Source organism: Syngnathoides biaculeatus, chromosome 9, assembly GCF_019802595.1.
Source record: "Syngnathoides biaculeatus isolate LvHL_M chromosome 9, ASM1980259v1, whole genome shotgun sequence".
Taxonomy (NCBI): domain Eukaryota; kingdom Metazoa; phylum Chordata; class Actinopteri; order Syngnathiformes; family Syngnathidae; genus Syngnathoides; species Syngnathoides biaculeatus.
The window spans coordinates 32,500,203-32,528,003 of NC_084648.1; the positions used below are offsets into that span (position 1 = coordinate 32,500,203).

A 27,801-nucleotide genomic window follows, 5' to 3' on the forward strand; every position below is an offset into this window, starting at 1 on the left:
GACGGTCAATCTCAATCGAGCGGAGCCCCAAGCAAGATATCACCTCGTGGGGTCTCAATGATCCTTAGAAAGGTGCGGAATTAGAAGACAGGACTACACGACAGGAATTGGTCAATGACCTGAAAAGAGGTGGGACCACCGTTTCCAAGGGGACTGTTGGTAATTCAGTAAGACGTCATTGTTTGAAATCATGCATGGCACGGAAGGCTCCCCTGCTTAAACCAGCACATGTCAGGGCCCACCTTCAGTTTGCCAATGACCATTTGGATGATACAGAGGAGTCATGGGAAAAGGTTTTGTGGTCAGATGAAACCAAAATTGAACTTTTTGGTCATTATTCTACTAACCGTGTTTGGAGGAAGACAAATGATGAGTTCCATCCCAAGAACACCATCCCTACTGTGAAGCAAGGGGGTGGTAGCATCATGCTTTGGGAGTGTTTTTCTGCACATGAGACGGGACGACTGCACTGTATTAAGGAGAAGATGGCCATCTATTGCAAGATTTTGGGGAACAACCTCTGTCAGGTTCAAAAAGCTTGACCCTCTATTAAAAGAAGGCGAACAGACAAGGCTTCAAGTTTTACTTGCTGCAAGGGGAGCGGCAGGACCTCTCCCTGCTTCCAACCAACTCCAACTCGTGTCCCCTTGCAGCTTCTTTTTATTCACATAAATCACATGATGATTGTATGTGTGTGTGTGTGTGTGTGTGTGTGACTGTTTGATTGACTACATCTGATTGATTACATCTGTCTGATTGATGACATCTCTTTTCAAGACAATAAGTTCAAAGGTAGAAGCTAGGTGGGGATGTGGAAACCAACTACGGTATGTACAAAATGAGAACATATGTATGATTTCTTTAACATTTCCCTCCTGTTCATCGTCTTGGAAATATGACTGGGGACATCAGAATGATGTTGCATTTTCAGAAAGTTCATCATTTACACGTGAGCGTATAAAAGGCATCAAAAGTTTCCTTTTGGCTGTTGCTGCATGTAAGATAAGCTTACACATTTCACAGAGGCCTGTGAAATGTATCTCCTCATGTGTCATAAATCTTTTTTAATTACTCTGTTGCTGTGCAGGGATATGTGTGTGCGCTGTTTGTCTATGGGAAGTTTAAGAGCTCAAGGTGACTGCAAATTTATGATAGTTGCATTCTTGTGGGTTTTTGTAACAGGAAGAACTGTGTCTACTCAGAGGACACCCGGCCTTGAGAAGATTAACTGTCTCTGTATAACAACTTTACTTGTCTTGTGAAACCTGCTCCCCCCCCTTCCTATGTGTGAAACTCAATAAAATGTGTGGTTTTGGGGGGGCTCAGAGAGAGTCTTACGTGCGGGTGTGGAGGATATGCTCTGCTCCTCCAAGCTCTCCCTAAACTGCAGTTTAGTAAAAAATAACTCTGCCTCTGTCTCAATCATTTTATCCCGGTGTCGTGACCTCTAGGTCCACATTGAGCGAGAAGTCCGTGCTTTGGACCTAACATTTTCTCTGGTGCCGAAACCCGGGATACCCAACAGCTTGACGCCTGGAACGACGCGGGATCAACGAGACCAAGAATCTGGTACCAGTGTCCTCCATTGAAGGATCGGTCGCATCGCTGATCCAGCGCCGGACCGGACTGTCGGGTGACGGGTCCCAACGGACCAGGGCCACGGCACTGAGGTAGGAGAAAACTTATTTGGTCAATCCTCATTATGGGATGGATGGAGATAACGAACCCACCATCCTAGTGCCAAGACCATGGACAGCAACTGAATGTTCTGAAGCCTGTACAGGCCTGGGGGATCCAGAAACAGACCCAACTTCCTGGTGTTCTAATTTCAGAGAACTAAAAAGCTCTTTTCACCTTAATGGGACTGAAGTGGAGACAGCATTCAAGACAGCGCTGAAACATCGTTGAGGAAGAGTGAGAGGAAATTTTAACCCCCGTGGAGGAAACAATGGACCAATCCTACGCCCAGATGACCCCCTCCTGACTACCAGGATGGATGAAGTACTGGAGCGAGTAATGACAGCTTACCAGAAGCCACCAGATCACAGCAAAATCAGACAGTGCCGCCAGAAACCAGAAGAATCAGTCCATGATTTCAAGATCAGACTGGAAGGAATATTCAAAACCAACAGTGGGCTGCCTGAAGATGCTAACGACAATGGTCCCTACCACAGCCAGCTAAGACAATGCCTTATGTACGGTTTCCAACCACACATTAGCGGGTTCATCCAAAAACACTGTGTGACTCACAGAACTTTGAACACCAACCAATTGATGGACTGGGCCAGTCATGCAGAGGAGAACCATAGAAGAAAGAACGGAATGGACAGCACAACAGCCATGGCAGCGCTGACTGCAGCCATAAGAGGAATGGAGACGTCTACTGAGACACACGAGTCCTCTGAGGTGTACGCTATGCAAAGAGAAGGAGAAAGGAGAGGTCAAAGAAGAGGTCAAGGTCAACAAAAAGGGGGACCAAGCCTGAAGTGCTACAACTGTGGGAAACCAGGACAGCTGACTAGAGAATGCAGGAGTCCCAAGAAGTGTTTCAACTGCCAGAAAGAGGGACACATGGCACGTGAATGCCCCCTCCCGGACAGCCGGAAGGGAGGGGGCAACCGAGAACCACAAAGAGACAAATGATGATGTTCCTCGGTTTGACCAATTACTGTCGAAGTTGGATTCCAAACTATGCATCAATGACTCAACCACATCTGACCATACAGCGATGCAACACTCTCAACCCTGCAACCCTGTTGCCAACTCCAGAAGATGGAGACCCGGACAGCTGCACAGACAAAACTGAAGTCTGCTGCAAGCCACGCCCAGATCTCAGAGACACTCCATTGGGAGTAGGTCACGTCGTCTATGTTGATGGGTCCTCATCCAGGACACCTGATGGAAAGAACAATACAGGCTATGCAGTGGTAACAGAAGAGGCAATACTCAAAGCGGGAAAGCTCCCTGGCAACTGGTCAGCGCAGGCAGCAGAAATCGTGGCACTCACAGAAGCATGCAAACTCTTCCAAGGTCAAGAGGTCACGATATATACGGACAGCCAATATGCCTATTCAACGCTCCACGTCTTTGCTGCACAATGGGCCAGGAGTGGCATGCAAACATCAAGTGGAAAACCAGTCCAGCATGCTGACCTGCTCAAAGCCTTACTCCAAGCAGTTCTACTCCCAAGGAGAATTGCTGTCTGTAAGTGCAAAGCCCACACGAAAGCCACAGATCCAGTCTCCCAAGGGAATGCTAAAGCTGACCAAGCAGCAAAACAAGCAGCGATGGGAACCAGCCACACCCATGTTCAAGAAGAAGCAGACAGCACAGATGAAGATAAGTGTGAACGAACGACACATCCTTCGCAGAAGCAAGACATCATCCCTCTCCAAGTTCTGAAGGACATGCAGGACAATGCCCCGCCGAATGAAAAGCAACAGTGGACTGCAGCAGGAGCAAAAATGGACGGCCTGGGCATTTACAGAGTTTTGGACAAACCCTGCCTCCCTCGGAGTCTTTTTCAAGCAGTGGCTAAATTGAGTCATGGGCCAAGCCATGTCTCAACAGGGGGGATGGTGGCGATAGTAGAAAAATAGTAGAAAATAACTTCTATTTACTACTACTAAAATTTTTGCAGATCGTGCCTCACATGCTGCCAACACAATGCTCAGGGAAATGTCAGACCTACAAGAGGGAAGTGCCCACAAGGGTCTTACCCATTTGAAATCATCCACATGGATTTCATAGAATTGAACAGATCCGGTCCACACAAATACTGCTTAGTAATAGTGGACTCATTCTCAAAATGGGTAGAAATCTTCCCAGCAAAAAAGCCAGATGCACTGACAGTAGCAAAAGCTATATGTAAAAACATCATCCCAGATCACGGTATTCCAAGAGTTATTTGGAGTGACAATGGGTCACATTTTGTTAACCAAATTATTGGAGAAATGGCCCAACATCTAGGGATCAGCCTAAAACATCACTGTGCTTATCATCCACAGAGTGCAGGACTAGTGGAGAGAACTAATGGCACTATCAAACTTAGACTCAAAAAGACCATGGAAGAAACAGGGAAACCACGGCCAGAGTGTTTGCCCTTAGTCAAAACATACATGAGAATAGTTCCAACAGTAACAGGCATCACACCTTTTGAAGCAGTAAAAGGAAGACCTTTTCATCTTCCATTATGGGAAGCGTCAGGAGTACAGGAGGAAAAAGGGGAACTTGACCCCATGACAGACTGGCTGCTTAGACTTTTCCAAAATGACAATGTGAAAAGAGCAAATGATCTGCCAGGTCCTTCTCTCCCTTCCACACAGGAATCGCTGACTCCAGGAGACCAGGTGCTGATAAAGGTCATCAAGAGGAAGTGCTGGTCCAGCCCGAGGTGGGAAGGCCCATTCACAGTGCTCCTGACCACACCCACAGCTGTCAAAATCGCGGAGAGAGAGACGTGGATTCACCAGTCCCACACCAAAAAGGTCCATCCTGTCACTTAAAGCAGCTACTATGGGTTCCAGTGTGAGAGTTACAGTTGCAGCTGTAGCAACCGTCCTCCTGATCAGTGTAGGGACACTGATCTGGCTTAGTGGGGAAGGCCCCGAAGCATCGCATGACGAGACGACCATGGCCCTGACGGCCCTGGAGAAGAGGGCTCTCCACGAACCTGACGACCCAATTCACATGTTCCAACAGAACTCATGGTGGAGGTACAGTAACTTCACAGCACATGAGAAGAACATGACTAACTGCTATGTGTGTGCGCATATGCCAGTGCCAACCACACGCCATGGAGGCCGAGCCCACGCCCTCCACATCAATCTACCTCTGTGTTGCTCAAAGCTCTGCTCCCAATACTTGTCATACTGATCACGTTCTGCTGTTTCTGTATGTGCGTCGTACCACTGGTTCGTCGGTGTGTGGAACGAGCGGTGATAGGCGTGGTCCAGGTTCAGTATCATCAGCTGCAGCAGAAGGATGATGTGCACTTTCCTGATATTTTCCCTGACCCGGACTATGGTGACGACCCGGTATAAATACTGACTGATTTCCTACTGTCTACGGGTGCGGTACTGAGAACCAAACCCCACCGGTGAGGACATGTGCTAGTAACCTCTGTCCTCCGCTTTCTTTCCCTCTTTATTTAGGTTTACTGTGTTCCCTGCCATTTTTTATTTGATTCCCTTCTCAGCCAGGCCATGAGGCTGTCGCTCCAAGCGGAGGGCAGGGGAGGAATTTTTCCCTATTAAGAGGGTTTTCGCCTCCCCCTAACTGGTTACCTATGTTGTGCATTATTATGATGTTGTGCTCTAAAACCTGTTATAGGACTGAGCTCAATTGATGTTCCAAAAATCCACAACAGGGGGGAAATGTAAGATAAGCTTACACATTTCACAGAGGCCTGTGAAATGTATCACCTCATGTGTCATAAATCTCTTTTAATAACTCTGTTACTGTGCAAAGATGTGTGTGTGTACTGTTTGTCTATGGGAAGTTTAAGAGCTCAAAGTGACTGCAAATTTATGATAGCTGAATTCTTGTGGGCTTAAGAGCTCAAGGTGACTGCAAATTTATGATAGCTGCATTCTTGTGGGTTTTTGTAACAGGAAGAACTGTGTCTAATCAGAGGACACCCGGCCTTGAGAAGATTAACTGTCTCTGTATAACAACTTTACTTGTCTTGTGAAACCTGCTCTCCCCCACCCTATGTGTGAAGCTCAATAAAATGTGTGGTTTTGGAGGGGCTCGGGGAGAGTCTTACGGGCGGGTTTGGAGGACATGTTCTTCTCCCCTAAGCTCTCCCCAAACTGCAGTTTGGTAAAAAATAACTCTGCCTCTGTCTCAATCATTCTATCCTGGTGCCGGAGCCTCTGGGTCCACATTGAGTGAGAAGTCCGTGCTTTGGACCTAACAGTTATGCAAGGTAGTTCGGAGAAAAACGTTTATTATTAAATGGTCGGGAATCGGGCAGGCAGTCAGGTGAAGCTGCGGTAGTTGGGACGTCGGGCGAAGAGAGCAGGTGAGCGGGCAGGCAGGAGTCGGTACACGGGAGATCGATCAAGGCAGGCAGAAGTGTCAAAGGAGTCAGGCTTACGGGGTTGGTCGGAGAACAGGCGAAGGTCGGTACACACGGGTTGTCGATCAGGGATACGGGAGTACTCGAACGGGACATGAAGCTCAAAGAACTGGCCGGGACCAGTTGTCATGTGTGCAAAACTAAAAAAGTTTTTCCACCAACTGCCCGAGTCCTGTCGTCTCCGCATCCTCCTTGCAGTTAGCACCGTCTGTTCTAAAACATTCCATTCTTGCACCACATACCCTGTTTCGTTCCACCAGTCACACGCTCAGCACTTTACAGTCTCACACTTTCATACACAGGATGTAGCAACATCTAATGAACTACTTTAAGCTCAAACTCTTATATTCCTTTAACGGCGACGTGAACGAGAGTAGGCAGAGAGTCAGTCGAAACTGACACGTGGGCGTGTCTCGTGAGCGGATCAGTTCCAACTGCCACGTGAACCTGCGTCAGCAGCGAGTCCGTCGCAGTTGCGACGTCAGCGTAGCTCGGCTGGTTCGCCAATCCTTGCCGGACTGTCCTGCCTGTGGATTGAACGCCCCTGCTTTCCACTTTCGCTTGCCAGCATGATATTGACAAGAACCATCTGTAAAGCAGGCATTTTGTTTCTCATTGTCGGTCAATTCATCCCACTTTTTTCCAGCTTTCACCGGGGATTCTTCCAGAGGCTTCACCTCGAATGGGACCTCATCCTTCTCGGGAACGTCTGCAATTTGCTTGTGCAACATCGACACGCCCTTTATTCCTGGTTTCACTCGCTCTGAAATATACCATTTCCATTTTATGATGCTTGCCTCCTGTGCAGTCCCTATCCTGTGGGTGGTGGGATTACTCATCACCCAGGTCAATAAAGGAATATGAGTTCTCATTATTACTTCATGACCTACTGTCTGTGCTTCCGTCTCTACTAACGCCCAATAACATGCTAATAGTTGTTTTTCAAAGGGAGTATATTTTATCCCTGCGTCAGTCAGTTTTCGTGACCAAAAGCCCAGAGGCTTTCTGATTTTCCCCTGCTTTTGCCACAAACTCCAATTTGCGTAGTCGTTTAACGCAGACACCTGCAGCTCCACAGGTCCTGATTGCATTTTCCCCAAAGATACTGCCTGTTGAATGGCCTCTTTTGCCAATTCAAACGATGCCTGTTGTTCAGGCCCCCAATCAAAATCCTCCTTCTTCCTAGTACATTTGTACAAGGGTTGGAGAATTTGTCCCAAATGGGGAATGTGATGTCTCCAAAACCCAAAGAGCCCAATGTATTTTTGAGCGTCCTTTTTGCTGTGTGGCACTGGGAAGTTCGCCACCTTTTCTTTTGCTTTGGTTGTAATCTCTCTTTCCCCCTTGTTCCAAATTATCCCCAGAAATTTGGCAGACTGAGCAGGTCCTTGGATTTTAGCATGGCTTATTTCCCAACCAGATTCTTTCAGTTGCTCAATGATTTTACACAGCCATTCTTTCACTTCCGGTTCAGTGTTTCCCTGTATCATGATATCATCGATGTAATGTGACACCAACATGTGTCGGGGCACCGGCACTTCCGCTAGGTGCTCTGCCACAATCCTGTGACATATCGTTGGGCTATGCAGGTACCCTTGAGGGAGACGAGTGTACTGTCTTCCTTCCCAAGTAAATGCAAACTGTTCCATTTTGTCCTCGGGAATAGGTATGGTGAAAAAGGCGTTGGCCAAATCCATCACTCCATACCAGGTTCCACTGTGATGCTGTATCCTTTCAATGATGCTAATAGCATCCGGGACAGCTGACGTCAGTGCTGGTGTCAGTTTGTTCAATCGTCGGTAATCTACCGTCATGCGCCAAGTGCCGTCAGATTTTCTCACCGTCCACAAGGGGTTGTTCCACTTAGTTGTGATTGTCTTCAGAACTCCTGCCTCTAAGTATTCTTTTATGGTGGCAGCAATCTCTTCCTGTCCCCCAGGAATTCTGTATTGTTTTTGGCAAACAGTTTCGGTGGCCTCAGGGATAGGAAAGGGGGTCATTTTCACCTTCCCCACTAAGATGGTTCGAATGTTGATTTCAGTTCCAAATTGGAATTTTCCCATCCGTAAATACAGTGTCATTCCAGCCAGAATGTCCATTCCAACTATCCACTCTGGTACTGGAGTGACCACCACTTCAAATTTGCGAATTGGCATTCTTCCAATTTTTAAAGGCAACGTAACTGCCTTCCCATTTACAATTTGACCTCCCAAGCCCCTCAATGGAACTATTTCTCCCCTCATTTTGTCAGGGTTCCCGTGAATTAAAGAGGCCTCCGCTCCTGTATCAACCAGTGCAGATACACGTTGTACCGAATTAGCCCAATAAATTTCCATTGGAACATGGGGCCGGATATCCCCTATGTTCCATCGATGTGAAGTTTTGTTCTGCCTGGTTATCTGAGTTTGACCTCTATCCTAGCTAAGATGATCCAAACTTTTGGACATTCGATCTTTACTTCTCCCCTTTCCTTTTCCCTTGGCCTTGCCTTTTCTGACGGCAGCCACGTAACTGGGGCCTCTTGTGTTTACTAGCATGCCGTCGCTTGAGTCTGTATCTTCCTCTTCCTCTTCTTCATCCTCAAATGCATCCAAGGGAGGGGCTGTTGGTTGAGCTGCCGGCGTCATCATTCCCTTTAAGATGGTGGCCAGCTGAGCAATTTCTGATTTTCCCTTTGATCCCCTGCTCAAGCAACTTACCTTCAATCCCCTTTGTTTGCATCTTGCAGCCAAGGCACTTGTGGGTAGCCCGTCAATTTCTTCTGCCGGTACTCCCGCTGCAATGAGTGCTTTCCACATTTCCCGCCTACTACTCCCGCCTTCGGGCGGTTTCGCGCGCGGTTGTCTGCCATCTTTTTCGGACCTGTAATTCTCAGGGCGAGGCTGATGTACTGTGTCTCCCCAATCTCCCAAAGTCGCCAACTCCAACAAGCGCGTTTTCACGTCACTGAAGCTGTTATCGACGGCTCCTAACAAAATGGTAAGTGTCGCAGACCTGTAGTGGGGGGGGTGCGTCTCGAATCATTGCATCACGCACCACCTTTGGCACTGCTGTTTCATCAATAAAAGCATGACCCGCTCGCGATATCGACTCGCGCGTACACAATCTCCCCATCCTGTGAATTGCGTCGCGGATGGTTACCCAAGGCCCTTTGATCTCGGGCCAATCATGCCACGTTGGAGACACAGATTGCGCTGTCATAGCATACGAGGCAAATAGCGAAAAAGAATCACCTACCGCCATTGCTCTCCCGTTTGCACGGAACTCGGCATTCATTCGAGAATCTGAACTCAATCCTCCAAATCGCGAAAAGTCCTCTGAGTCAAGCTCTATGGCGTCAGCTCCTTCCTCATACATCCGCCTGAGCCAAGAATCAGCTGGTTCTCCCTGCTTTTGTCGATACTTTGATGTTAAATGGGCTATCTCTTCCTGAGAGAAGTCCTCTTTTGTTATCGTCATTCTGGGTGGCGGCTGAGGCTGTTCTATTCGCCTCATTATAGGGTTTCCTTCCCTATCAACTATAGGAACATTATTCTCATCTCGCTGTTCTTCAAAGACGGGCAAGAAAACATGCTGTTCCTCCCGTCTCCGCGAGATGGGTTTAACTTGGAGATGTCCAAGTTGTGGGTACAGCGGTTGAGGTTTCATTTCCCCGCCATATTGCATGTCGCCATCTCCCCATATGTCGCCATTCCATCCCTCTGGCTCCCAGTCTTCCTGGAGTGCCACAGCGAAGGAGCGGACCTGTTTTGGGTCGATGCGACGCGGTCTTTTGTTACTTTTCTCGCGCGCCATAGAAGAAATAAAAGCCACTGATTTCTCTAAGATTTTCTCCGCTTTAGCTTGGTCAGATTCAAGCGCTTTAATATTCTCTTCAAGTTGCGCTATCTTTTTATCTTTTTCCATTTCAGAAGCGCACACTTTATCCAAAGCCTTTGTTCTTTCCTTCCAGGCTTCGGCAAAAATCCACAACATCTCTCGGACGCCACCCAGCGGGGCTTTGTCCCTCACATCCACCCTGCTTAACATGCGCTGTAGCAGCGGTGGAGTTACCAAGGGAATTTCTCCAATCCACGGTTTAGGGCATCCCCCGTACCGTCTAAGGAGTTTCCCTATTTCTTCCATTCCAAGGCTCTCCCAGTCGGAGACACCATCCTCGTTGGGAGCCACCTCCGCTCCCTTCACAGTTTTACACTTAAAACTTGAGGCCACTTCCGCCTCCTTCACAGTTTTGCTCTTAAAGCAACAAGCCATTTCTGAATGTATTCTCCGCGATCCTGCCGACAACCCCAAAAATGTTTCAAAACATTTCTGATACCTCGCTCAGGAGTTCGGTATCAAATTTTAATAGGATCGTTGGAGATACGCACTCAGAAATGAAGACAAGACACACTTCTGGCTACCAACAATTGGCACTTTATTGGTCCCGCACAGAAACGGTAACACAAGCACAAGCACAAATCACGTGGTATGAAGCTAAGTAATATCCAACCAGTTCTTAGAAGAATATCCAGCTCTTACCATGCGCCAATAGGAGAGAGAGCCAACACTCCCGGTAGAGCGAGCTTCAATACTGGCTGGGCGTCCGTACGCAACCCGCAGCAGACTCTACCAAGAGTATCCAAAGTTCTCCTTTTATACTCTAAGCGTGTGCGGAAGGAGGGGTGAGTGGCCAATTCATCCCACCTGACGCCACACTATTCTTTGTTACCAACAGATGGCGTTGCACGACCTCACATGTTATGTCGAAACATCCTTTAATGATTTCGCTGGTTTATACAAAGCTATGGCGATGATCTTTTAGGTTATACAAAGCTATTGCGAAACATATACGAAGCTATTGCGAAACATCTTTTAAATATGGAAAAACAACACAATAAAATTATTCTTACTTCAACCACTGTAACTTTCACTCAGTGAAAAATGTTTCTCTGCTTGCATCAAGCCTTGTCACTGTCACACCCCCGAGAGCCACAACCCCCCACCGTGATTGGTAGGTTCACCAGCTCCGCACACAACACCACAAAGTGCCATTCATATAAAACTTCAGGGCTACACCATCATTTAACTTTCTTAGTAAGTTAGGTGGGGGGCCACAAAATATCATTTTGGGGGGCCACAAATGGCCCGTGGACCACCAGTTTGAGACCCCCAATATATATATTTTCTAATTCAGTTTTTTCTGTAAGCCATCACTGGGTTTGACTTTGAGGAGCATGTTTTGCACGTCTTTTAGAACTATTAAATCAATAGGAGGGTTGTGGGCTTGTGATTGTGTCAATATGTGTGTACCATATTTTCCTGTAGCTGCCTCCTTGGCGGTTTAATCAGCGAATGTGTTTTCTCGGGGAGACAAAATTGTTTTTTTTTATTTTCTTTTTTTTTTCCAAGTTTTTTCTCACAGCTCTCTTTCTACCTCTCACTTTCTTTAGCCTGTTCTACAGTGTTGCTGTAGTTTCTTCACCTGGTTTTAATATAGCCACTGCTTGCATTACTTGGGTTCTCTTTCTTGCCTATGCTAACCAACCTCTCGCCATCCAAAGATGTAAGTCTGAAACTTGGTTTTTCCTTACTTCCCTTTAACACTTGCCATCAATCTTTCTACCAACCTGCTGCATTCTTCAACTGTTCACCTGCCATTTAAGCTGTTATTTTTCTCTTTTTTTTCCCCCCTTGTTTAAGAAACATCATGCTGCCCGCTAAACATTGTTCCATAAAGTTTACATCCCCTCTAGGGCAGACTTACTGTTCCCGCTCACCCTTATGCTTTTCTACGTTTGTCCCTTAGAGACTACTTGTGCTTTTTAGGACTTAAGTCCTAATCCACTACCTTGTGTACTTCACTGGAACACAGACTTCTGTTCTCATCATTAGGCTTCCATCCATGACCTATGATTCCACAAATACGTCATGACATTGTGAAAGAAATCATTCAAATGTTCTCATTTTGTACATACTGTACTGTAGTTGGTTACACATCACCACCTAACTTCTACCTTTGAACTCATTGTCTTGAAAACAGATGTCATCAATCAGACAGATGCAGTCAATCAAACAGTCACACTCACACACACACACACCCACACACACACACATACACACATCCACTCATCATGTGATTTATGTGAATAAAAAGAAGCTGCAAGGGGACACGAGTTGGAGTTGGTTGGAAGCAAGGAGAGGCCCTGCCGCTCCCCTTGCAGCAAGTAAAACTTGAAGCCTTGTCTGTTCGCCTTCTTTTAATAGAGAGTCAAGCTTTTTAACCTGACAGCATTCACACTCGCATTCACCCACTCACACATTTAGGGATCCTTATAAATACCCTCTTTAAAGGTGGAGTAACCTTAAAACCTTCTGGTGGAGTAGCCTTAAACTGTCATGATCCTGCCGCTCCAGCACGAGCTGTGCGAGTGCCCGCGCAGGTGCGCTGATTGAGGCGCACACCTGCGTCTCATGCGGGCTGATTAGTCTGTGTATTTATATCACCCCGATGACGACTGGTCCCCGCCAGTTTGTTGAGCTTCATGTCCCGTTCCAGCACTCTCGTATCCCTGATCGACAACCTGTGTGTACCGACCTTCGCCCGTTCTCCGACCAACCTTGTAAGCCTGACTCCTTCGATACTTCTGCCTGCCTTGATCGTTCTCCTGTGTACCGATTCCTGCCTGCCCGCTCACCTGCTCTCTTCGCCCGACGTCCCAACTACCGCTGCTGCACCGGACTGCCTGCTCGATCCCCGACCTCGGCATATAATAAACGTTTCTCCTTGAACTACCTTGCATCGTCCGAGTCCTGCATTTGGGTCCTACTCTCGTTCCGATGGGACGTGACAAAACCTCCTTCTGGCGGAGTAGCCTTCAACCTCATTCTGGAGGAGTAGCCGTCAACCTCCTTCTGGAGGAGTAGCCTGACTTACCGGTTCAAGCGTTGTTTGGACGCCAGTTATTCGTGATCCCGTCAACCTTCGCCCACCGAGGGGAGATTGGACTCTGGAACCGGCCTGGCCACGAATTCACGTCCCACCAGGACTTTTCTTCAGGAACAGCTGCTGGTGTCACGACCCATCGGAACGGAGGTAGGACCCAAATGCAGGAGTACACGGGAGACGCAGAGGTAATTCGGGAAAAATGTTTATTGTTCCACGGTCGGGGATCGGGCAGGCAGTCAGGTACAGCGGCGGTAGTCAGGACGTCGGGCGTAGAGAGCAGGTCAGCGGGCAGACAGGAGTCGGTACACGGGAGATCGATCAAAGCAGGCAGAAGTACCAAGGAAATCAGACTTACGGGGTCGTTCGGAGAACAGGTGGAGGTCGGTACACACGGGTTGACGATCAGAGATACGGGAGTGCTGGAACGGGGCATGAACCGCAGCGATCTGGCCCCGGACCAGTCGTCCCCATGGTCCTATATACACCGGGGCAAATCAGCCAGCATGACTGGTTAACAAGGTGGGTGGAGATTTACAGTATCTCAAAATAGCTGACGGCAAGTGAAGAAATTAAAAGACACCAAACCTGTAGGGACACCTGGATGAAATGCCTACCCTAAAGTGGTTAGGTCCCAAAATGGGATGCTGTGGTGTTGTCGTAACTGTAACCATGGTAACATTCTTCCTGCTTATGATATATCCTTGGGGTGTCAGAATGTTGTTGTCTTACAATTAAAAATCTCTGACACTCCTAAAATGAAATAATCCACAGTTGGGTTTTTATGTGGTTTATGTTGACGATCAAAATTTAAATTTTGGCGTAACTCTGTGTGCACCGGTAAACTCAATCAGCACTATAAATATCCCAAGGCCAATTTTGACAGAAGCGGGAACAAGGAGCAGTGCTTACAGCCAAAATAAGTGGTCCATGACAAATAATTTGCACACGGGATGGGAGACTCTGGTGGCTGATGAAAATAATGAATGGACACCATCTTGGGGCACATCTGAATTCGCTAGACACCAACAACAGACTGTACAGTTATATTAAACTAAGAACGGCCTCCAAATCATTTTGAACACCACCAAAGTCCCGTTAAAACCTCCTTCTTATGAAGGAGCAAATCCATGTTGGTGCTTTTTCCTCTGGGCCTACATCTCCGGTAATCACTTTGATGTTTTGCGAAAGTACAGAAGTAACAACGAGCACTCTTTCTCCGAGAGCAACATTGGACAAAGTAAGGGTGATGAGCGGTTTCATGTAACAACAGGCATTTCAGGACAGAATCATAATTGGCTTCTTACGGTGGAACAAGCAGCAAAAGCTTCATCAAAAGATTTGCATGGGTCCCAAACCACTTTTACAGATTATACCAGCCCTTTTACCAGATAATTGTACTTTGGAAGTAATCACTAAAGCAGTACCTAATAATAAATGTAAAAAATGGGATTCTCCATATCCATTGGCTTCTTTTGAAAAACGAAAACCATTGTTTTCTAATGATGTAGCACAGGGTAATTTCGCTTGCGTGCAGCTGACAGGAGCCGGAAACAAATTTGAAAATTTATCAGCAGTGATGTGTTAAACCATTTTGGTCATTGAAAATTCAAGCCATTGTTACGGAGTGACATCTGGTGCTGGTGCGGAGATAACCGCCTTTTTGACAGAATTCCTCAAAATATAACAGGTTATTGTGCTTTGATAACCTTATTATTGCCATTGTCTATTCATCCTATGTCTGTAAATGACTTAACGTCTACTGTGCAGGCAGTTTCAACCAAATACTGGCATAGACGAAAGAGAGCAGTTGGATGGCTCGGACAAAATGATCCAACATACAGCGACGCCATTGGTGTTCCCTGTGGTGTTCCAAGTGAGCATAAAGTGACAGCTGGTTTCCTATGTTTGTGGTGTACCATCAACAAGAACGTAGACAGAATCAACTACATCCATCACAATGTACAAAAATTGGGCAATTGGACACAGAGCGGTTTTGAAGCTGTGCATGAACAGCTACTGGCTACATCACTTATTGGCATTTCAAAACAGGATGGCTGTTGACATGGTGTTGACTGAGAGAGGAGGAGTCTGTGCCTTATTCGGAGCGCAATGTTCCACATTCATTCCAAACAACACAGATGTGGATGGCAGTCTCACCAAAAGCCAAAGAGGGACTCCGAACCCTAAAAATGAAAAAACACTCTGGTGTTGACACCTCCATGTGGGACTCTTGGAGGGATGCCTTTGGAAAATACAAAACCCGAGTGTCCTCAACTTTAGTATCAATCGGTTTTTCCAGCAGTTTTGACCTTGTGTGGATGCTTCTCTATTTCATGTTTTCGGTCTCTCCGAAACAGAATAATTACTACAGCAATCTCACCCATGGAGAACAAGACAGCGCAGATTTATCCTTTTACTAGGGACAAATCATGACCCTGGTGATGGTAGTTCAGCTGACTTGTCTGATCTGTTTCCAGATCTTGACTGTTTTCATGACGATGTATGAACCAAATATTTTTTGTCAAAGTGTCATCATGTTTGTTGTCAAAGAGATGATCCTAAAGTTGAAAATCTAGTGAAGTGACTATTGGAGGTGATGTGAAACCTTGAGCAAATATTAGATAATCAGGAGGGAAATGTTTGATTAATTGTACAGAGTGATCTCATACTTGCTTTCATTTGCTTTTTCACTTGCTCTTTTTCTTGACACGAGTTAGCTCTGGGTTCATTTTAATGTTTGAATAATATGATGCAACGGAGGAATACGCACTAACATTACATCGGCGAAGCGCTTGACTTCAGAGACGGAGTCGTCACGACCAGGATGACGAGGATGACATCACAGAAACTGAGACGAGAAGACGACGACACCAAGAGGCCACACAAGCGCTCAACACGTTAATGAAGAGCGAATTTGCCGTAGTTACTTTGTTTAGTGACTCACGTTTGCATTGCATGTCACACCTGCTTACGGTTATGTATTCTTTCCTGCTTGCTGTGTTTGTTACGTTTTGGAATGCAAAGTTAATAAAAAGGGGAGACGTGGAGATGTGAGTAGAACGGGTTGGAGATTGTGAAAGAGACACGTCCCACGTTCTCCCTAGATGTCATTGAATTGCTTCAGTTATTTCTTCCGTTGGCGCCATATTAGTAAGACTGCAGACATGACGTGGCCAGAAGACCATCATTGATACCCTCCAAAGGACGGATAAGCCATAAAAGTTCGTAGCTAAGGAGGCTGGCTGTTCACAGAGTGCTGTGTGCAAGAATATTATCGGAAAGCCTAGTGAAAGAAAAAAGTTGGCAGGAGAAGACGCACTAGGAAAAGAGATGACTGTGGACTTCAACGGATTACAATTTGTTGAGTTAGGTCTGACAACTGTTTATAACTAATATTTGGGTGCAGAATCCAAAACTGATCACAGTTTTTCTCTATCACGCTAGGTTTTTGAGGAAAGTGAGAACAAAGTGGAACAAGGGGGAAAAAAAAAATCTACCTACAATAGAAAGCAGAAGTTTACATGGACTTTCATTTTTTGTCTTACTGTCTGAAGTTAAACTAGACTGACCCTCTCCTGTTTCAGGTCAGTCAGGATCACCAAAGTTATTTAATTTTGTTAAGTGCCTCAATAATGAGAGAGAGAATTTCTTGGAGAATTTTGTTATTTTCCTGAGGTTAAAAGTTTACATACACAAAAAGTACCACGTCTTAAAAAGAACTTGGGGAAACCCAGATGATGAGGCCATGGCTTTGGAAGCTCCAGATAGGTTAACAGAGAACGTGTGAGTTAATTGACAGTACACCCGGGGATGTATTTAAAGCCACACCTCAAATACTCGACTTCCTTTTTTTGAAATCATGGGAAAATCAAAAGAAATCGGGAAGGAAGCAGAGAACCAAATTGTGGAGCTCCACAGGTCTGGCTCACCCTTGGGTGCAATTTTCAGATGTTTGATGGTGCCACGTTCATCTGTTCGAACAATTATATGCAAATACAATATAAACATAACGGGAATGCCCAGCCATCACACTGCTCAGGAAGGAGATGGACTCTGTGCCTCAGAGATGAAGATGTTTGGTCTGAAATGCGGAACTTAACCTCAGAACAAAAGCTCAAGACCTTGCAAAGATGCTGGATGAAGCTGGTAAGAAAGTATCAGTAACCACAGTTAAACGAGTCCTGCGCCGACATGGGCTGAAAGACCACTCGCCGAGAGGAAACCATTCCTCCTAAAGACAGATTACACTTTGCAAAAAGACGTGAAAACAATGATCTTAACTTCTGGAGACATGTCCTGTGGTCTGATGAAACTAAAGTGGAGCTGATAATGATCACTGTTACATCTGGAGGAAAAAGGGGGAAGCTTTTTGACCTGAGAACACCATTCCAACTGTGAGGCTACATGAAATAATTTTGGTACTCCTCACTGACCTGAAACAGGAGAGGTTTTATCTGATTTGACTTCAGACAGTGACACAAAAAATCAAATGTGTTTTTGCAAAAAAAAAAAAAAAAAAATCAGTAACTGAACATAGATCTACTTGGCCAACTGGATGGAAATAAATATTGTCATGCTCCGGGCTTCCTGTACAGGCTGGGCCCGGCCAGCCAATTAGTCAGCGCACACCTGCACCTTGTCCCGGCTGATGCCTCCCAGTATATATAGGACTTGGGGGACGATTTGTCCTCCGCTAGATCGTTGTTCTTGATGCCTCGTTCCCGCACTCCTGTTTTCCTGACTTCTGCTCTCCGTGCACCGACCCACGCCTGTCCACTGACCACCCTCGTAAGCCCATCCATACTAGTACTTCGGATTGTTTGGACTGTCTACCGGATCTCAGACCTCGGACCGAATAAAGGTTTCCTCCGTACTGTCTGCTGTCTCTGGAGTCGTGCATTTGGGTCCACCCTTGAGCCCCGTTTCGTGACAAATATAAGAGGATAAAATGCAAAAATAAGAGGCCGCTGTTAACATTTTGACTTTCAGTTTTCTTTGACATCTGCAGTCCAGTCCACATGATGTGGTAGCTTCATTTAATCTTTTCACCAGCCACTTAATCGGTCTCAACCTCAGTCTTTCTTCTTTTGCATCGTCCTTCCTATATTCCGATTCCACTGCACGTACCTCCACAATGTTTGATGACAATAACCATCACAGTTTTACTATCAGTTTTGTGCTTGAATGTAAGCCTTATCTGTGTGCAAAGTTCTATTTTCCACAAAGATCGTGTCTGGGCTAAATGAGTACAATTATTACAATCGTCATTGTGAGCTCTTTTCTCAAGAAATAATAGTTAGAAGGCTCATACTGTACGTGTATGAATTTAAGTGACATCCCATTCCTAATCCACAGGGTTCAATCCAATGTTGGTCCACCCTTTGTCACAATAACAGCTTCTACTCTTCTGGGAAGGCTGTCCACAAGGTTTAGGGGTGCGTTTATAGGAATCTATGACCATCAATCCTGAATCAGATTTGTGAGGTCACACACTGATGTTGGATGGCTCTCAGTTTTTGCTCATCCCAAAGGTTTCGATCTGTTTCGGGGCAGGACTCTGTGGAGGCCAGTAAAGTTCATCCAAACCAGAGTTTTTCATCCATGTCTTCAGGGAAATCGGTTTGTGGACCGCTGCACAGCCATGTTAGAAATAAAATAGCAGTTCCCACCAAGTTGGGGAGCATGTCCAAAATATTGGCTCCTGAGTTCCGGTGAAAAGAACCCTGAAAAATTCTGCATATCGAGAGCTTTGAAACAATACATTTGTGTGAACAGTTTGGGGATAGCCCCTTCCTTTTCCAACGACGGTGCACCAATGCACAATGCAAAGGACCATAAAGATATGGAAGAGAGAGTTTTGGGTGGATGAATCTAAAGTCCTGATACTTCAGGGGGAATTAGAGAGCAGACTGAGAGGCAGGCCTTCTCATCCATCTCATCATTCACTTTGTTACCTCATAAATGGTTCACACACACCTGAACTTTGTGGAAAGGCTTTTCAGAGGAATTAAAGCTGTATGTGCGTTCATCTGAGATGACACGCTGTGGCGACCCCGAAAGACATAAAGGTGGAGCATTATCATATGACTGTAAATCTTATTGATTAAGAAGGAGCTATCACTTCAGAGGATGTGTTTGTGGCAATATCCTGTAACTTTGGTTTCATTTAAATTGTACTTACTCTTTTCTTTGGTATTTAGAAACAGTGTTTTTTAAAACAAGTGTTAGTTTTGTTGCGGGATCTCTCAGATCTGTTTTACCCCTTTTGCCTCCCTTTCTTTTGACTTTTAGCGTGCAGATGAGAGTTTAACTATTGACACCACCCTGCTGGTCCATTTCTTCGGGAAGAAAGGGAAGGCTGAGCTCACTTTTGATGACTTTTATAGGTATTATTCTGTAGCTTGCATGAAGCCTGCAATGGCACCATTACACTTATTTACACCAACCATTTTCAAGTGACTTTTTCATTATTACATTTTTTTTAACATTTCAAATGAAATCTATCTTAGCTTTTTTTAAGATATATATATATAAAATTATTATTTTTTTTTTTCAGGTTTATGGACAACCTCCAGACTGAGGTCCTGGAGATTGAATTTCTGACCTACTCCAAAGGAATGGCCACCATCAGTGAAGAGGACTTTGCCAAAATCCTCTTGCGCTTCACCAATGTGGAGAATATCGGTGCCTACCTTGAAAATGTTAGACACAGCATACCTGATGAAAAGGTATACAGTATTGGTTGTAGTGATGTCTGCTTTAACAAAAGCTGTGTCCCAGTAGATTCCTGGTGTGTTGTACTTTGAAGCACAAAACTACTGTCCCTAAATTAATTGCTTTCTTTTATTTTGTGACACGTACTATTTGGTAACCCATATATCTATACTGTACCGCAGAACGCACTCAATATAGAGCACAGGTGACATTAGTAAAGTCTAAAAAACTGTTAACAATTTACATTTTCATTGCTTGTGGAAGCCGGACTCGCCTGTGTGGAGTTTCCATGTTATCCCCGTGCCTGCGTGGGTTTTCTCCGGGCATTCCGGTTTCCTCCCACATCCCCAAAACTTGCAACATTAATTGGACACTCTAAATTGCCCCTAGGTGTGATTGTGAGTGTGGTTGTTTGTCTCAATGTGCCCTGCGATTGGCTGGCAGCCAGTTCGGGGTGAACCCCGTCTCCTGCCCGTTGACACCTAAGATAGGCTCCAGCACTCCCGGCAACCTTTGCGAGGATAAGCGGCTGAGAAAATGGTTGGAAGTTTGTGGAAGAATTATAGCAAATGTAGGTCACCAGATCAACTGGACCTTGTACCTTTTCTTTAAAAATAATCAACTGTATAGTATCCATCCATCCGTCTTCCAAACTGCTAACCCTCACTGTAGTCACAGGTTTGTCGGAGCCTATCCCAGCGATCTATGGGCGAGAGGCTGCGTACACCCTGACCTGGTCGCCAGCCAATCGCTCGGCACATAGAATCAAACAACCATTCACAGTCACGTTCGCACCTATGGGCAATTTAGAGTCTTCACTTCATATTTTTACAATACAATTTTTGTGAGAATGTATTGAGATACATTTTTAGCTTTTGCTAGCAGCAGCAGCAGCACATTTTCATTTCCCTCACAGAAGAGTTTCATTTATTCTTCCCCTGTGAGTGCTGCTGCCTCCCAGCCATGAATGGCACCTGAAATTTCCCACCACTATTTCGGCCTGCGGCTGTTGTCGCTCGCGACACTTCAACACTTTGCTGCTTTGCTCGACCACACACCAATGTATGCATGCACACATGCTGTCAGGCCTTTTTCAAATGTATTCGTATCCCTGGATGTGTCTCTTTATTTATGTCAGACAAGGACTGAATGATTGAATGTTATTTGGTCATATTTACAGTATTGAATTTCATCAAACAGTTGTTTCAAATAGAATTCTACCCTATCAATTTGTTCATATGATCATTAATTTCCCAATAGTTTCCTATTCACAGAGGGAAAAGTTTAAACAGCCGGTCACTTGGCAAATAGCTTTTTACATTACCGTTTTGGTATGAGCAGGTGTTTCAGCTTTCGTTTTGGTTTGTTTAGAATAGATGTTACTACAATGATATGCCTCGAATACTATTAGCTGCATGCTTGTTTCTTTTGGTGTTACAGGGAATAACCTTTGATGAGTTCCGCTCCTTCTTCCAGTTTCTCAACAACCTTGAGGATTTTGCCATTGCCATGCAGATGTACAATTTTGCATCTCGCTCCATCGGACAAGGTTGGGACTGAGCTATAAAAACTACACTGTTAGATGTTTGATAAGGTTCTTAAGGGTTTTTAACTTGAATTTGAACTTGGCAACAACGTTGCCAGTCAGAAAAAAAAATAGAGCGGGAGGTGAGTGCTGTCATCTGAATTGGATTCTAGAGACATGCACAACTTGATACATGATAAACCAACACCAGCTGTCAATCATTCCAACCATCCATCCATCCATCCAGTGTCTAAAATGCTTATCCTGACAAGGGTTGCAGGCGTGCTGGAGCCTATCCCAGCTTTCTTAGGGCAGGAGGCGGGGTACACCCTCAAACAGTTGCCAGCCAATCTCATTTCAATTATTCAACTACTCACTACTACTACTACTACTACTCACAATCCCGACCCCCCGGCTGTGTGGAGTTTGCATGTTCTCCCCGTGCCTGCGTGGGTTTTCTGCAGGCACTCTGGTTTCCCTCCACATCCCCAGAACATGCGACATTAATTGGAGACGCTAAATTGCCCCTAGGTGCGATTGTGAGTGCGGCTGTTTGTCTCTATGTGCCCTGCGATTGGCTGGCAACCACTTCAGGGTATCCCCTGCCTCCTGCCCGATGACAGCTGGGATTAGCTCGAGCATTCCTGCGACCATCGTGAGGATAAGCGGCTCAAAAAATGGATGGGTGGATGGAAACGCATCCCGGGAACAATATTGTCTCTAGTTGCAAAGGAAAATTCAAGATATGAAAAGAAACAATGGGTGCTAGATTCGCAGCCCCCAAATTCCACTGAATGTAAACATCCTGTATCTTGGTTTGTGTGTCGCGATAGAGCTGCTCTCCCACTGGCTATCGCCGTAACATCTTTCTGGCATCCCATTGGCAAGGGGGGATGTCCATCTTTACTACCCAGGATGCTTTTGTATTTTTTTGGACACGCAAGTGTCACCGAATCACACGCTTTTACATAATGTCACAAACTCGCGCACATTGGAAAAGTACTGTCCAAGTTTTTCGGGAGTGTTTAGTTTCTGTTTTTGCAAGTTTATTCATCTTTCCTCACCATGGGCTCCAAGAAGCTTTCGTGGAGTTAAGTGGTGTGCGTGCGTCCATTTGTATTTATGTTTTCTCTCGGCTGTGAAATGTTTGCCCCAAACGCCGACCGCCACAATGCCTTTTGCTTGTCACTCACACTTCACTTCGCATAGTCGCCCAATGCCAACGGTAAATGAACATATTTTTTATTATTCTTTCCACGATGTACTTTGAATGCTTATTTTTGGCGGGGGGGGGGGGCTTGGATTGGCACAGTGGAAACACCACAAGTGTATACAAAAATGTGCAAAAACCACACCAAAGAAATTAATGACCAGAAAGAAAGGAGAGAAGTACCACCCCACACAGGCATGCGAGGACTTCGAAATGCCACACAGCTCATCAGAACTGCACATATATGTAACGTCAGAGCGAAAATAAGTCACATATTCAACAAACAACAAGTAAACATTCACGTTACATTAAACTTGTTGGCTCAGGAACATGAAGGATGCATGTCTTTCTTCCAGTTCAACAGCCCAACGGTTCACGACACAGTGCATGCTGGGAGTCACCCGACTTCTGCTACAGGATAGAGTAACGTCAACCAAACTCCCGTGATGCACTGGAGTCTCGTTAAATACCGTATAGTCACTTGAAAGTATTTTGTTGTATAGCATGTGGTGAACGATTGTAGAATTTATAAGAATGTCTAACAGTGTAGACTTAAATGCGCATGTGTTCTGGCTCGTCTTTAGAGAAACTCACAGAATGTTTGTCTTTGTCAGATGAGTTTGCAAGGGCAGTTTATGTGGCCACAGGTCTGAAGCTGACACATCACTTGGTCAACACTATCTTCAAAATCTTTGACGTGGATCATGATGACCAGCTCTCTTACAAGGAGTTCATTGGCATCATGAAGGACAGGCTGCACCGAGGTGCCAGGGTGAGGAAGTCTTTACAGTATTCACGTGGCACGCAACAATGAAAAGATGCACGGTTACTCATTTGATGCTTTGCTCAATGGCACATCAACAGCGCAGTGGAACCAAATCGCCATCTTTCCAAACGTGGGTCCTGCTGCCTGAATTATCCTAAATAGGCCTCTTGAGACACAGCCATAACTCGAAGCCCAATTTCTCATGGCTGAACAATTTCAACCCTATACTTCTTCTACCTGACATTAAAATATAGTGTATTGTATTGTATATTCCTGGGTACACATAACTGTTTTGGTCTGGTTCTCAAATAACCACCAGTGGTTGTTGGCTGGCGAGCATTTTTTTTTTCATGACTCACTGACTTCACTGGAGGAACTTGAGTCCATTTGTCGACATACATCCTTTTCATTCCTCACATTTTTATGCACTAATAAAGGATGATTTTTTTTTTTTTTTTTTTTTTTATTTTGTGACTTTGTAACTTTTTCCGGGCGCTATGGTGCTCAGCTGGAAAGCGTTAGCCTCACAGTCCTGAGGACCCGGGTTCAATCCCGGCCCCGCCTGTGGGGTATTTGCAAGTTCTCCCCGTGCCCATGTGAGTGGAAGTGGTGAAAATCTCAAGAGAAATGGAAGCACATCGTGTCCACTCCACAAAGGTGCTTTTAGAGATGAAACACTGCTCTCTAGTGGTTTTATGTGATGAGTCACCAAAGTAGACCCATCAACGTTGTTCAAATCAATGAATCCAACTCACATTAGTTCCAGTTATGCTGTATAATTCGTGTCCTCGTAGTATGGCATCACTGTTATTGATTGCTAACCACTTCCTGTCTTTGTCCTTCTTTCTTTCTTTCTTTCGCCATTGTCTCTTATATTGCTGCAACATCCTCCGCCAAGTCATTCAACCCTGCATTTTCCTTGTCCCTTTTCACGACCTGATCACATGATGTGTTCTCAGGGATATAAAGCGATGGAGCGAGCCGTTTCCTTTAGATCCTGCTTGAAAAGAGAGCTGGCAGGCAGATAAGTAAACGCAACAAGTGTATCAACTCCATGTTTATTGGTTTTAAATACACACATTTCCGTGTTTGCATTTTAACTTGTTCCTAATTTTGAATGCGATTGTGACACCTTGACTCAATTAAATATACTAATATAAAAAGCATGAATAAGTCTTCACATTTCATTTGACATCTGTCTGAACATGCCACACTTTGCTGTGTGTTCACTAGGTGAAGGTTCCGTGTCGCACGTCCTTTCCCCCGCCAAGTTGTCCTTGAGGCCAAGAGACAAGTGAATTGATCCGGGCTGGAAAAAGATGTAGCAGATTCGATGAGGTTCGAAGGTGGACAACTGGACACAGAGTTTTTTGAATTCAAGTCCAAGGATGAAATATACTGAAGGTTCAGGAGATGAAAACGTCATCACCTGCAGTGCAATTTATACACAGTGAATTGATACCTTGGCCACAGTCATTATTTATGCGGTATTTATGTTGTTATGTTTGTACTTACTAGAATGTTTGCATGATTGTCATGTTGCCCGTTTCAGACCATTTGTTTTATAACTAATTTGTTCGCTTTGAATCCCTTTTCTGCTGTGACTAGAGAAGAGTAATGTAGGTCCTCCCTGTTTCATGTTGTGGGAGCATTTCAATTGTTACGTCACAAAATACCACGAACACAAATTTCATTTGCATTAATAAACAGTTAACATGTTCCATTCCTCCGTGTACCATATACAGAGACGAGAATTTTCCGCGGATTGGCGGAATTCCGAGTTTTTTCAGATGAAAATGTCATTGTTGTGAAACGTAGATTCGTTGAGAAAAATTGACTTGACGCGGGGCGAGGCTGTGATCAAGACCGGCCGCCAGCATCAATCGGCAACTCTCGTCGTGAAATAAGTCACTGCTGTGAGAGCGGAAAACGGCATTGCAAGCTGTTTACGGCATCAAATTTGGTCTTAAAAGGACGACAACATTCCGATTTCCGGCAGCATTTTGGCGGTATTTCGTGGGTATTTTCACTCTGGTGCGAACATTTCCTCGAGAAGCAGTCTGTTTACTACGGTATACTTATAACTTATAGATATACGGACGCATATGTTATCTCGCGGTCTGCGCATTTGCCAGTATGGCCAAAATCTTGGAGCGAAAAGATGAAGATCGTGCCAGGGAAATTGATAAAAACCACGGGGTAAAAAAAAAAAAAAAAAACTGTTTCAGATGGACATGGCTTGAAAAAAAGTGTAGACAAACCATGCAGACAGGAACGAAACGGTATCAACGTGTCTAACTGAACACATACAAAAAAAAGTGGACGTTCCCAGCAAAGTGCTGTGCACTTATCCAGGAACATATCCAAACCAGGAAACACAAAGGTAAGTTGGACGTAAATTCCTCAATTATTATACAATTGACAACTGCGAATACAATTAGGCCTATCTGAAGCACTGGCCCTGGAGATCACGCATTTTATCGCTCACTTTTATATTCCATGATATCTCTCTCTTTCTCTTTCTTTCTCTCTCTCTGTCTCTCTCTCTCACACACACACATACACAATTATTTTCCTTTCGTCTTGTCCCGTTTGGGGTCGCCACAGCGTGTCATCTTAGATGAACGCATATTTGTTTGACACAGTTTTACGCCTCAGTGATGAACATTTTCCGCCGATCGGCGGATTTCCGACTTTTTCAGACCAAAATGACCATTCTCGAGATAAGCGCAGATCCATTGAGAAAATTTGGGTGGTGGAAGGGGGGGGGGGGGGGGTCGTGCGCCTGCCTCTCGGTGGTGGGCTCCGAGTTACAAGTTCAGCTTCGTGCCAGCACAAGCACGACTATCATATGCCGTTCTAACATGCTCGGTAGTGTAAATATTACACATTAAAACTTGTTTGCGGCAGATTACTCGGTTGGACAACAGAGTTATGCAGTATAACGATCCAATCGTGTTAGTGGTTAATCGAGTTTCGCCATTGCCATGTACGTGTTCTCGGTTGTCAGAAATCGCAGTGTAACTTGTTAGTTAGCTAAGTAATGGAGCGTGGGACTTAGATAGCGCCAACTGAGCGACGGTGTGTTCAAAGTTTTACCATGGCGAAAGTGTTAGAAAAAAAAAAGGATGAAGACGAGCGAGGGCAATCGACAAGGATGCTGGAATCCTGGAATCAAAAACTGTTTCAGACGGGCATGGCTTGAAAAAAGTTTAACCGTGCAGTCACCCCCCCTTCCCCAATCGACAGACATTTTCAGTCTTTTTCCAAACTGGTCATTCTCATCCCTGAAGACTGAACTGCGGGGGGTTCGATCACGTTTTTGGTTTGACACCTCACACTGTACCTGTTTTCTGACTCGTGTGTGTTCCGTGGTTTTCTCAAATGAGCGATTTTCTCTCTCTAAACGTTGGTAAATACGGCACGGCACTTTGGCGGAAACCTTCCTGCTTGAGCGGTTTACTGTCGAAACATTGTAGGCGTCGCACAGTGTTATGGTGTCGTTGACGCATTAACGCTAAATTGAACCAACAGTGCCATCTGAGTCACGGCAAGTGTGTAAATAGGTATTTTGCTTTTTCCTAAAGTTTTGCCTCGGCGTTCAGCGTCACAAATTTGTGATTTCGTTCAAAATAACGAATCGTATTTCATGCCAAAATCGCGCAAAGCATTCTGGGGCTTATGTATTTAGAATGTGACTCGACGAATAGTACGTGAACACGTCCAAATTCATTTTGATTGACATGAACGTCTTTCTGTTCTCGTTTTGTTTTAATTTTCTGGGAGACATCGCTTCGTGAAGCTTGCACAAAGCTAATTCCGTACACGCCCTCTAAGCGAAAACAGTAGTCTCGATATTGAGCTGCTCTCGTCGCACGGTGAGCTGGCAAGACTATACTTTCAGGGATCATTTCTATAGTTTTTGACTAGTGAAATGTGTTTCTAAAGTGTTTGGTCGTGCCAACCACGATGACGAGACGAGATATTCCTTTCTGAGCGTGAAGCTGGCGGGGAAATTTGATTCTTTCATACGTTCTCCTCCATTGATGAACGTTCGTTACTTCCTTTCGGAGTACTGATGGAAGGAATATGTTCAGAGTGGTTAGCATCATTTCAACGGAGCAATGTCAAGCAGTGTTGATTGTGGGTCAATGGAAAATATCTCTCCTGAACTGCAATTGCTTTCGCGAGCTTCTTCCATTGAACAAGTAAAGGGGAGTCACGTAATTGTCAGAGTATTCGGAAGCTCAATATGCGGTTCAGCAAGGCAACAAACGAGTTCTTTGAACTTGAGAGAGTTCAGACTCCGTCTTTTCCAGTCAATCCTGTCTCATCTGATGAGATTTAATTGTAAAAATGCGAGAATCACACTAGTGCTAAAAAAAAAAGTACTGGTTCAGCTTCTATTGTACGGTACGTGTTCCAGTATGACCATATGTAGTCCATACATATATATCCAAAACACGGTCTGTTCGAGTTCGCTATGTTTTTGGGTACGTGCAAATGTCAAAGCGTTTGTGCGCGCATTGTGGAATGCAACGCCAAGGTTGGACATGCGCAAAAGGTGGCAGTAGCG

At 45.1% G+C, this 27,801-nt stretch overlaps 1 protein-coding gene and 1 non-coding gene across 2 annotated transcripts; both read left to right on the top strand.

Annotated features, from left to right (window-relative positions):
- The first annotated feature begins 13,389 nt into the window (after window positions 1-13,389).
- Window positions 13,390-24,944, top strand: LOC133505689 (calcium uptake protein 3, mitochondrial-like). The gene is made up of 8 exons (XM_061828995.1): window positions 13,390-13,529; window positions 14,778-14,883; window positions 19,302-19,396; window positions 19,567-19,738; window positions 21,165-21,273; window positions 23,074-23,231; window positions 24,185-24,249; window positions 24,456-24,944. Exons 1-8 carry the CDS (start codon window positions 13,480-13,482, stop codon window positions 24,460-24,462), a joined length of 762 nt encoding a protein of 253 aa, XP_061684979.1. The 5' UTR covers window positions 13,390-13,479; the 3' UTR covers window positions 24,463-24,944.
- A 2,169-nt stretch (window positions 24,945-27,113) lies between these two features.
- LOC133506800 (small nucleolar RNA U3) lies at window positions 27,114-27,328 on the top strand. The gene has a single exon (XR_009796622.1). It is a non-coding gene; the product is annotated as a small nucleolar RNA U3 (small nucleolar RNA).
- The last annotated feature ends 473 nt before the right edge of the window (window positions 27,329-27,801 follow it).

Excerpts from the sequence above, each read along its gene's own strand:
- LOC133505689 (XM_061828995.1), top strand. The coding sequence starts at position 13,480 with ATGGTCCTATATACACCGGGGCAAATCAGCCAGCATGACTGGTTAACA. Across the intron at positions 13,530-14,777 it reads CAGCATGACTGGTTAACAAG|GCAGTTTCAACCAAATACTG; the intron begins GTGGGTGGAGAT and ends TCTACTGTGCAG. Across the intron at positions 23,232-24,184 it reads GGCTGCACCGAGGTGCCAGG|GGATATAAAGCGATGGAGCG; the intron begins GTGAGGAAGTCT and ends ATGTGTTCTCAG.